The sequence below is a fragment of the Polypterus senegalus genome, chromosome 1 (assembly GCF_016835505.1).
Source record: "Polypterus senegalus isolate Bchr_013 chromosome 1, ASM1683550v1, whole genome shotgun sequence".
Classification (NCBI taxonomy): domain Eukaryota; kingdom Metazoa; phylum Chordata; class Cladistia; order Polypteriformes; family Polypteridae; genus Polypterus; species Polypterus senegalus.
In genome coordinates, this window is record NC_053154.1 from 209321468 (window position 1) to 209333981 (window position 12514).

The 12514-nt window shown below is 39.9% G+C and overlaps 1 protein-coding gene across 1 annotated transcript in view; it reads right to left on the reverse strand.

The window, feature by feature from the left end:
• LOC120541394 (SH2 domain-containing protein 4B) overlaps positions 1-12514 on the reverse strand; it is a 155311-nt gene that overhangs the window by 84344 nt on the left and 58453 nt on the right. The window contains exon 5 of the mRNA XM_039773015.1: positions 9442-9556. Within this exon, the coding sequence (XP_039628949.1) occupies positions 9442-9556 (115 nt within the window). The remainder of the gene's footprint in view (positions 1-9441; positions 9557-12514) is intronic.

The window sequence follows — 12514 nt, forward strand, 5'->3', positions numbered from 1 at the left end:
AGCGCACGCGCACTGCGCCTCAGCACTCCAGAATCAAACCCAGCGGCTTCCCAGAGTCAGCAGGTGGCGCCTAAACAACACAACACAACCTGTAAACTAAACTTCAGGTCACAATACAACCCGCACCTGAACAAGAACAACACAGCATATACAACCATCGTTTAGTAATGTTTGTATATATACAGGAAATGCAGAGGCCAAAGGTCAGTAGGTGGCGCCCAAACAACACAACACGACCTGTAAACTAAACTTGAGGTAAAGTGTGCACGCCAGGTTGTATATACGCACAGATGCCAAAGGCCACAAGCAATCCGTACACACTACCACCGCCGCCCGAACGCGACCACCCACAACACCGCATATACCACCTTCGTTTAGTAATGTAGCCCTCCAAGCCTGGATCCACTGCCATGGTCACTTCAGCAAACGAATCCGCCGCCGTCAGCAAATGACTTCTAGCTAACGACACAGCCATAGAAAAACAAAAACGAGACCGCATGGATGTAAACAATGAACGCAGGCGCCTACAACACGCTTCTGAAACACCAGAACCAGATAAGTCACGGCTCCAAAAAGAAACCACTTTAGTACAAATATGTTTATTTAATTAAATGAAAACTTTCCCAGGATGCACCCTCCCTCCATGATTTTTCTTCCCTCCAAATATTGGAGGGAACAGAAAGTGATTGCCATTCTTGGATTTGCGATTGTTTCGAGAATCTCGGGTTTGCTGGTTTTGTAGAATCAAAGTGAATAGCATGGACAACCTTGCTGGGTTGAACAACTTGTTCTCATTACAATTCTTCTGATGTTCTGCACTAATTAATCTAACATGCACATTTTTGGGAAGAAAATCGAAGTACCAAAGGACACCACTCAGTTACAGGTTAGATGCCAAAGCTCTGAGCAGACATTGACTGTGTCAGGGTGTGAGTCCAGGATGCTTTAGAAGCAGCAGCAGCAGTGCTAACTATTCACCACAATGCCATCCATGTGTCAACATGCTGAAGTAAAATCAGTCAAATAGGATTAGAGGAAAAAACAGGAAACCTGTGAATTTCATCTGTTACACATCTTCAGAGCAATGGCCTCAGCTCGCCATATTACTTTTGTATTTCTAGTGCATGATGGGATAGTGTACATGAAGATTTAGTTCTTGTAACACTTTTGATTTTGTGGTCTTAGCGGTTTCCCAGACAGGTGTGACTTCTCTTTGTTGTGACTGGCTGCTCACCAGAAGAAGTGTTTTCATTATAAGAGAAAGAATCAATTTAGTGACGCCTCATTGCCAGTTTGAACACCAGGCCAGATATAGCAGGGCCCTAAGTCCTGGGGCCATCATCACATGCCTCCCAGCATCCTCTAGGTGCATGTATGCATACGTAACTTAATTTGCATAATGGAAGGATTGCCTTTTTATTACCTGGATAAGGAATTTAAAAAAAGACAACAATCCAAAAAGGCTTCAGAAGAAATGTATAGCAAATAGCACTTGGTGTGTTTTGTGGAAAGAAGAGGAAATTAAAGAACAAATAATATATTGATTTGTTACCTGTGTGATGGATGACTGGCGTTTCAGTCTGGCTGGGACGTCCCTCAACTAGAAGAAAGAGACTTTTTAGGGCACTACATCCCCCGGGACGCTAGATGGCAGCTCCCCTGGACGGAAATGGTTCCCCAGATTCCCGCAGGGCAGCATGGAAGCCCTGTTGGGTGGCGTGGGTGCTGCCAGGGGGAGCTCACAAAGAATGAGGGGGATATTATCATGAAGTTAACCCGGAGCTATGTAGGAGTCACGAGGACAGAAACCCACAGCACTTCTGTGGCTCCTGAAGAAGGCGTTTGACCCGGAGACAGAATACTTCTGGGTCATGGACTATGAAGGATTGTGGGAAACCCCAGCCGAGTAGAGCCGGCGTTGGGTGGTAGAGGACGGAGCTGCTGGGAGTGGAGGATTTAGTGATTATTGATTATTGTTATTGTATTGATTTGGAGAATTGTGGAGCATGTGGTGCTTTGGGCACTTTATTGAAGAAAATAATAAAAGAATCTTCTTGTGCTTTTACATGTGTGTCTGGGATGTCTGTCTGGTGGGTTCAATTGAGCAACAGCGACCCCTAGCGTCCACACCTGTCATTAGCATAATGAAGTTAACCCATCAATAACTGTATATCCACATCCATTTAGAGGGAAGGCTGGATAAACAGTCTGAAATTGCCACTGTTCAATCAGAGCTTAAATCAAAGCTTCTTAGGAGTGTCAGGGTAAAATGAGAAAGGAAAAGGTAGGTGTCATCTTCTTACCTATAAAATCTACCTGTCACTGAAAGCAGACATTCAGTGCTTTAGGACTGTTCCAATATGATGGTTTATTTTTTCAGTGATGGAAATTAATACCATAGTATTAACACAAAACAGTCAACCCTGTGCACACTGGGACATGGACTCTCCCAGTTTACCTTAACTATTGCTTATGGGTGTACACTAGTTAATCTCTCCCTCACACTTGGACATTATAAACTAAGTCAAGACAATAAATTAGTTCATTAGTATATGATTAGTGGACTGCCCTAGTATTAAAATGCCAACCAACGTCTTATACTCATATATCATGACACACGTATCTCAGTATATTGACAGATTTTGTCATGATACACATTAACCTACTACTGTACTCTCTCATATCTGGACAGCCTGAGCCAGGGCCAGTAAAGCCTATCAACAAATATGCACATGAACAAGGATTGTCCTAGCACACTGTAGCCAACTAGTCGTACAGTCACAACTGCTGTTATCTTAGCACTTGCACAATGTGGCTCTTTCAAAGTAAACAGTATTTCAGCAGATTGGGGGCCATGTTAAATGCAGTGGTGTAGCTAGTTTTTTGGCATCAGAAGAGAATAAGTACAATCTTCATTGTACCAGCCTTGACTTTTTGAAACATGAATCTCTCATGTCAACTGGTTTTATAAAATTTATCCATTCTTAGTTTTGTCTCTTTACTTGGTGTCCTTGTAAAATACATGCCACCCTTGCCACAGATGTGGACAAATTTGTTGTTACCCTTACAGCTCATTGAAAAAGTTGTAGTTTGCCTCAGTGGCAGTTTGTAATGCAGGGGGCTTGGCCAGCTTGCCCACCCCCACAAATATTTTAAATACTCTATTTAAATTAATTAGGTAATGTGAAATAATCATGAAATAAATTTGTTTATCTGTGGTGGGCTGGTGACCTGCCCAGGATTAGTTCCTGCCTTGTGCCCTGTGTTGGCTGGCATTAGCTCCAACAGACCGCCGTGACCCTGTGTTAGGATATAGCAGGTTGCAAAATGACTGACTAAATTTGTTTATTTGCACAACGTGCCTGGTGTCAGCACATGTCAACATCCATTAAAAACTGCATTTGTTTAATTTCTGTATGAATAAAAAATTTAAAAAAATCTCTGTGAATACCTATATTCCCAGAGTGAAGGAATTTAAAGTATATGTAAGTTTTTGATCTTTTGCCAAGCAGGTGACATGAGGCTCCCCTTTAATTTGTTGCTTTCAGATTTTTTCAGGGACGCAGCTCTGTGCGCCCTGGACACTCCCACATTTATTGGCAGCAAATTAGTATTGTTTTGGTTTTATTGATCTAATGTGATTGGACGATCGGCGACACACTATTTCATATTCATATCCATTCTTCATAGTTCACACCCGCCATTAACATAACTACAGATGAGCGAGTGCAAGTTTAGGGAGATGGCAACTTCAAGTTGAACTTGAGAAATCAAAGAAAATTTGGGTATTTCTTTAATGAAACACCCCTGCATAAATCATTCACTTGAAAAAAAAAGAAGGCAAGATTACACACAGACAGATTTGGCTAACTGGATATAGTGTAAGTAATACATTTTTTGCTTTCCCCATTTGCTGTTTCAAATTGTCTGTACCAAAGCAGTGTTGACAATAATAGGAGTACAAGACCTAAAACATCTTTCTGAAAAATGCAAGCTGCATGAAAGTACCCATATTCATCTAGAGCAGTGTTTTTCAAACAGTGTGCCTCAGCACAGTGGTACTCCGTGAGTGCTACTCAGGTGTGCCATGCAAATAACAGTGTAGTGCACTTGTATCTGAACCTGAAAGGGTCAAGTTCAGCAGGAGGTCGAGACCAGTCTGAGGAGAGATCTGCCTGGAGAAGTTGGCAAAAGCAGCTCTGCGATCACCGTGTTAGATCACTTTGGATGTGTCTCCTGGCTGCTAGAGTCCATCTGCCCTGGGTGTGTGGTCACCAGCCAGCCTCACAGAGCTGGTGGACAATGGACATACAAGTTGCCTCTGAGGCTGAGAGGAGTGGGCAAAGCAGCGAAACAGATTGCACCAAAGTGCTCACTAAGTGTTATGTCTGCAAACGCTGATCTCGGAGCTTCCTTTTTTACCAGCTTCTCCAGTAGTGCTGCTCACTCGAGCAGTTGAGAAAAAGTATCAGATAGAATGTGTCTTTTGGTTAGTAACATAGTGGTGTGCCTTGGAATGATTTTGGTTACAAAAAGTGTTCCACAACAGACAAAAAGTTTGGAAAACACTGATCTAGAGAATAGCATGAGGCAAATTTTTTTCTTGCCAGGCCTTGTGAAATGACTCAATTTAAGTAATTGAGAAATTTTCAGGCCTGAAGGAAAGGAGGGCAAAATTGATATTCAAGGAATTACATGTACAAGGATTACATCTTGCCTGAAGAAGGGACCTGACTTGCCTCGAAAGCATGCATATTGTAATCTTTTTAGTTAGCCAATAAAAGGTGTCATTTTGCTTGACTTTTCACTAAGGAAATACCTGTATAGGTATATTGATTGTAAAGGCAGAATAAGATTTAGGTTGGTGTTGTCCTGTGGGTGTAGTACAAGACAGGTTGGGGGGTGAGTTCTGGTTAATATGTGGAGGTCTGTGGATCTTACAGTGTGAATTTGTGCCCAGGTGAGGTAAGCCTGGCAAATTTGCATAGGCCTGGGCAGACTGGCAGCAAGGGTAGAATAAAATTAGGGTGTGAATGACACTGTGGGTGTGTAAATGATAAGCTGGGAGGCAAAAAAATCAGAAGACTGGTGATTATATGATGTGGAGTATGGATATGATGGAATACGGTGGAAATGGCCAAGGACTGGGCACTCTATCAGTAGAGGCAGAATAAGATTTGGATTAGACTTATGCTATGGATGTATTATAGAACAGGCAGAAGTCCACATTATTGGAAGATTATGGAGGTGTGGTAGTGGACATTATGGTGTGGGTTTTGGCAGAATGGGGAACTGGGCAAGTTGGCAAAGGATTGGGAAATTTACAGACAGGTGTACAGTAGTATAAAATTTGGGTGGCAAGTGCACCTGTTCCTTTTCACATCTATAGGGCAAGTTATGGGAAAAATAAGAGGAATGTGGACGCCATGGACTGAGGTTTTGGAGCACATTAGAAATGGGAAAGCTGACATCAGACTGGGCAGCATTGTTTGAAAGAGTGTGATACATTATAGACTGGATTTGTTCTAAGGACAGACAGATAGATAGATAGATAGATAGATAGATAGATAGATAGATAGATAGATAGATAGATAGATAGATAGATAGATAGATAAGCACTGCTTCAAATTGTCCCCACAAAAACTGCACCCTCGCCCCAAATTTTTTTCACCAGCTGCCACTCGTCTGCCTCCTGACAGTGATTTAAATGATAAGTAATTGTTCTCTGTATGCCTTTGATATGTCATCGAGTAAAGCAAATCAAGTGTGAAAAGAAATAAAGCATTGCTTAATCAATAAAGATATTGTAAAATGGCCTGGACATATTTATTAGTACCCCTCGAAAAGATCACAAATAATTGGATTAGACTGATTTTTCATACTAGTTGTTTTCTTTAATTACAGTGCCCACCATCATGTTAAAGCAGTAGCTGAATATGTCTGAGGCATGGCAGAGCATCAGCAGGGAAGATCCTCAGCACCTGGTGATAGCAATGAATTGCAGAATTCAAGCAGTCATTGCATGCAAAGGATATACAACAAAGTACTAAATACAGTACAATGAATTTAATATACCTACCATTGCTATGTCACAAAAACACTATGGTGCCCCAAAATGATGGGATCTTGTAGAAAAAATGCTGCAATTTCAACGTGGTGTGACGAAATGAATGCAAATATCCTAAATTAAAATCAAACAATGTGCACTTTAATCATGTCTGAATTGTATGATTTGTAGACTGTGGTGGGGTAAATCAAGGAAAACTGTGTCTTTGTTCCAGACATTATGGAGGGCACTGTAGCATCCCAAATGTCTCCAATTATGCAATCAGTGATTCATTCTATTTAAAAGGAGAAAAATAGTCACTCTGCTGTTTGATGTAATTGAGTGTCCCACACTGGACATATACCAGAGAAAGCAAAGGAGAGAGTTGTCTTAAGAGATCAGAAAGAAACTTATAGACAAGCATATTAAAAGCAAAGGCTATAAGACCATCTCCAAGCAGCTTGATGTTCCTGTGACAATAGTTGTGAATATTATTAAGATGTTTAGGGTCCATGGGACTGCAGCCAGCCTAGGATGAAGAAAATCAACCCCAGAATCGGTAGAAGCATAGTGAGAATGGTAGATAAAAAGCCAAGGACAACTTCTAAAGAGATACAAGTTGAACTTCAAGGTAAAGGTCCATCAGTGTTTGATTGAACTGTCCATCACGTTTTGAGTGACAGTCTGCTCAATGAAGGAGACTCAGGAGGATTACACTGTTGAAAGAAAAAGATAAGAAAGCCAGACTAGAATTTGGTAATATGTAATTAATGGATGCTTCCAACTACCACCACCACCATACTGATGAGCCACAATGCTTCTGGGAGAATGTCCTTTGGACAGATGAGACAAGACTGGAGCTTTGGGACAAATCACACCAGCTTGATGTGCACAAATGAAAACGTGAAACCTGGAGATACTTAGTTATGCTTTGGGGCTACTTTGCAGGGAACAATGAAATCTCAAGACTATAAAGACATTCTGCAGCAGAAAATTCTACTTAATGTCAGAAAGCTCTGTCTCAGACGTGGATCCTCCAACAAGATAATGACCCAGAACATACAACCAAAAGCACCCACGAATTGCTAAGAACAAAACATTGGACTTTTCTGAAGTGGCCTTCTATGAGCCCTGATTTGAATCCTATTGAACATCTATGGAATGAACTGAAACATGCAGTCAAACCTTGATGGGTGCAGAAGTCTCACTGAATGCTACAGGAATCTCTTGTTTGTAGTGATTTCCTCAAAAAGCTGTACATCAAAATATGAGGTCAAGGATCCTATCCTTTTTGTACTTGCCATTTCCATTTGTGTTATTATTTGAAATACTCTGTTGAATCAAAACTCTAAAGCAAAGTCTGATTTTTGCTGAAATATGGAATAAACAATGATGGGTGCCAATTACTTTTGTCATTTTCAAGTTATGTCAGAGACAATTGCGGGATCTTCCTTTTTCACCTCAGGCACAAACTGGTACTATCAGGTAAGTCACCTTCCGTGCATGGAAGAATAGTGCCATCTTTGGAGCATTGTCTCTGTTTTTTATTTGTAGTTACTTATTATTTAAAATTGCTGACACACACCAGATGATAAAAAGATTTAGCTGAAAAAAGTTAATTTTGCCTTTCCATGGAGTGAGCCACTTTAAGTTACTCCGGTATCACCTCTTGGAAAATCTAGCCTTCCACAGCCTTTTCTCTCAGGAATGTGGAAACTTTATTACACATTTTTGTCAATTACAGGAGTTCAGGGGCTGTCAGCTTAATGATTCCCCGTTGGCTAGAGCCAAAGCCAAGATAAATGGACTCTTTAATATTTTAAGAGTTCTTTAAACGTCTCATGATTAATTCTCCTTAACCTATAGTTTGCTGCTAGAACTTTTAGCAGACAGGAATGTTTACCTTCTGCAGCACTGAACGATGCTGACAGTTTGTAGTGTATTTTGGAAATGTTTATGTAACACAGGACAGCACAGTGATGCAGTGGTTACAGATACTGTCTTCCTCATCCAGAATCCAGTGCTTAAATCTGGCACTGGCTGTTGTCAAATCTCCATACAGACATTCACCTTGTGGGTTTTCTTCCCACATCCCAAGACATGTTTAATTGGCAAACTGGGGCCATGTGTATGCAAATGTGTGTGTCAGTGAGTGGGCCCTGAAATGGATGTTTGGTCTGCACAGAAAAATTGCTAGTGTCAAACTAGCACTTAATGTTGTGTGTGCCCAGGGAGTGCTTCACAAGCTCTGTTCAGGTACATATGACATGGAAGTATGGTTGTCATTAACTAGGTGTCCCAAGCACTAAAGAGTTCCAAAAGCATTTCCAAAAATGTCCACTAGAGGAGGGAACCACCAAACCTCAGTAAGAATAAGGGTTACTAAGAATCTTTATTTATGAATATATAATTATTCTTCACAAGAAAAATGCTCTGTAACACTGAGAAGCTCCAAAGAGCACAAAAGGCACATAATGAATCCAAATCCAAAATGAATTCTCCAGAATAGTCAAAAAAATAGAGCAATAGGTAAAAAAAATCCAATGAATCACCAGGAACTGTGGAAAACCCTCCTTTCTCCAGCAGAGGGCAGAGACTGATGGTGATTGAAAGGTGGTCCTGCCTCTTCAGGGACCACCCACAAAACGCATAGAACATAATAAAGGCACCTTAAATACATAGACCAAACCAAAAATAAAGAATGATGCGCATAATAGACATAAGTTGAAGTGAAAAATGAACAAAAGTCATATAAAACATGAACTGTTATCCCAGCGAGGGTAGGAATCCTGGCAAAGTCATGACGATTATGGTGTGACACAGTTGTTAACTGCCTTTTCCTCTTTGACTTAAAATTGAAGAGAACCCACATCAGGACCTCTAACATCTCTTCTCTCATGAAAAAGGAAGTCCCGCCAGTCAGTGGTCAGAATAGAACCAGCCTTCAATGATGAAAAAGATCCCACCTCAAGGTCCTACCTTGGAAACATTCACAATGGGTGATGTCTTGTATAGGTTGATTGGCAGATACTGCAGATTTCAGTTTTGTTGTCTTTACTTTTCAGTTGGTATTTGGACATTAAATAGTGTTCCCACCTATGGACCCCAATTCCTTATCTGTGACCCCCTATTCTTCTTAACAGAGGTTCCTAATACACACTTCTGATGGTTACTTTAATACTATATGAGTTCATTTAACATTGGTGATTTTGTGGATTGCCTTGCACACAATTTGTTATGCTAGGCTCTGACCCATTCTGAAATTAATGTGGTGATGTGCTCAATTGAGTTATTCAAGACCCTCTAAGTCAAGAGGTTTGACAGTTACTTTTCTTGGTAGTAGCGTTGAAAATGCACCCACGCACTCAAACCATGCAGCATTCAAATCTACTAACCCGCAGTTCCTCCTGTATCTTGGTCTCTTCCCGCCACTTCTCAGCTGCAAATCGTGCCTTCTCCTTAGCCATTGCATCTCGAAACTTCCTCTCTATCTCAGCTTCCTTCTCCCGCCTGCTCAAGAAGAAAACACATAGGTGTAAAGATTCAGGATACTTCTAATTGGAATGCTACCTACTCTGTATCAGTGCTTGGCCCTGCATATTGTCTAATTTGAGCCATTGTCCTTTTACCATCTTTGACTTCTTATATTAGGAATGTTTTATAGAAACACTGAAACGTTATTGGTCTTCAAGGAAAACATTAATGATGGGGTTTAGTAAGACTATGTAATACAATTGGCCCTGCTTTGCCCAGGAGGGGGCTGGGTGGTCTCATGGCTGTGGAACCCCTGCAGATTTTGTTTTTTTCTCCAGCCCTCTGGAGTTTTTTTTTTTTTTCTGTCCTCCCTGGCCATCAGATCTTACTTTATTCTTTGTTAATTAGTATTGTCTACTTTTGTTTTTATATTTCTTCTTATTTCTTTCTTCATCTTGTAAAGCACTTTGAGCTACATGATTTGTATGAAAATGTGCTATATAAATAAATATTGTTGTTGTTGTTACTTTTTGTGGTGGATCTGATATCATTGATTTTCTGCAGTTCCTTAAAAAACATCAAAGTTGTCATGCTGGTACAATTATTTATGTTAAACCAATCAGATATTAAATTAAAAAAAATGTAATTAAAAAAAATTAAAGCTAGCCTCCGACATCATAAAGCCAGTGTCATATTTAAAAAGTACAACATTTGTCATTTTTCAGAACATACTTTGAACAATAACAACCAAAAGAAGCACTAACACTAACATATGCTCTTTCTCACCAAAGTTCATCCAAATTCTATGTTCAAAGAAAAAAAAATTACCTTTCCTTTGTTACTCACAAAAGAATATGCAAAAATTATCCATTTTCAAAGAAAAAAAATTCTGATTGTTTCAACTCCTAAGCTAACCAGATCTTTATAAACTTTTCTTAAAGTGAGTGAAATTGTGTGCTTTTGTGTATAAAGTCCCTGCACTATGAGTCAGAGGTTAACTTTAAAGTTGATTGTCTGAAGTTGAACAATTGTTCAACGGCAATCTTCATGTCTTTCCAAGAACAATTGAAAATCAGTGAAATTAGCTTTGCATTGAGACTCCCAGATCTTACTGTTGTTTTCCACTTGTGGTGGACATAAACTCCTAATTCATTAAATAATAACAAAGTAAAATGCAGTCAGTCAAATGTGGACTTTATTAATCCAAGTACTCCAAGTGGACAGCAAGATTCAGGTACACCTAAAACCAGCAAAAGAACTGGAATCCAAAAAGCTGGGATGTGTGAATTCTACAGTACTGGCAACTTTATCTAGTGGCAAGCAGCCATACTGGATGCACTTCAGAACAGGTAATCCACCTGAAGCTAACCATGCTCGGGCCCGGCCAGTACTTGGATGGCAGACTATTTAGGAAAAAGCTTGGGTTCCTGCTGGAAGGAGTACTGGATTGGCCTTTAGTGAACAATAATCCTGTTTGTCTGAGTGTGGATCCCAATGACCCAGTGCATTGACAGAGACATTGTGCTGCAAAAATAGTGCCATCCTTCGAATGAGATGTAACTAAAGTCCTGACTTTCCATGGTCATAAAAGATCCCTGGGCATCCTTCATAAAGAGCAGGGTGTATCCTGATGTTCAGGCTAAATTGCCCACCACTGCCAAGTCAGTCTGGCCTCTTACCACTTCACCACCTAATTGTTAATGTGTGGTGAGCGAACTGGCACAAGAATGGCTGCTGTTGCATCATCCAGGTGAAAGCTGTGCATTGGTGATGGTTAAAACGACTCCCCACTCTCTGTAAAAGTGATTTGAGTAGCGAAAAAAAGCACTATATAAACGTAGAGAATTATTATTAATATTATTATTACTTTACATGGATGTACATTAAAGCACCTTTTTGCTACTGATTTGTTGAAATGCTGAATAATGTTAGTTTTACCTTTACTTTATTTAATACATGTATTAATAAACATACCTCAGGTAAGATGGAAATTAAATTTTAAATCGTGTATATACAAAAAACCTGTTGCTGAATTGACATGGCATCAAATCAGATTGAAATTACAGCAATATTTATTTTATGCAATGCATTACCAGCAAGAACCGGTTTCATCGATAAAATCACATCCAGCTTTTGAGAGTTTAAACATTCATAAACATCAAAGTGTCCACTACTGAAATTGTCACCTGTGAATCTAAGATGTTTAAGAGGCATTGACGGTTGTCGAAAGGTGTAAAATATTTGGCCATTTCGATACACTTGAAAGCGACAACCGAACAATTCAGCGGCAGCCATCAACTCACATGCAGATCCATAGGTGAAGGGCTTAAGCATTTCACTCTTCTAGTGCTCCTGTGTAGTATAATTATCTCCTGTACCGTCATCAGTCCACACCTTGAACCTGTCCCAGTCATTCAATACATAAGACAGAATGTTCCTCTGGATATCAAGAGTGAGCCTGATATGGCCGTGCAATATGTAACAAAGCAAATGGAAAAGGTAGGTGGTATCTCCGGGCATGGAAACCACTCGGTAAGTGACAGTTCTTTGATCGATAGAATTTCTTGAAGATGGGCCCATAAGTAACAAAGACTGTTGAAAAGTTCAATATGACGGCCGACAGTGGCATCATACTACCGAAATAAGTACGTACATTGGTTTCAGTTAGTGGAGGGAAGCCACCTACCAAATTTCGAGAAGATAGGGCCATAAATAAGAAAGTTCAACATGGCGGACGTTGTTGACCGTTATGACCGTTACGCGGACAATTTCGAAATGAAACCTGCTTAAATATAATATAATTACAATTCAAAGACAATTAAACAATCTATTAAAATGGAAAGAACAAAAAAATCTGCCATTGTGCATGATTATTGTAACGTATTATATGAAGTAAATATTATTTTGAAATTGGCTTGTGTGTGACATAATGTGTTCTATTAAACTGCTGTACAAATAAATGTATGTACTGGTTAACTTAGCAATCCTTACTAC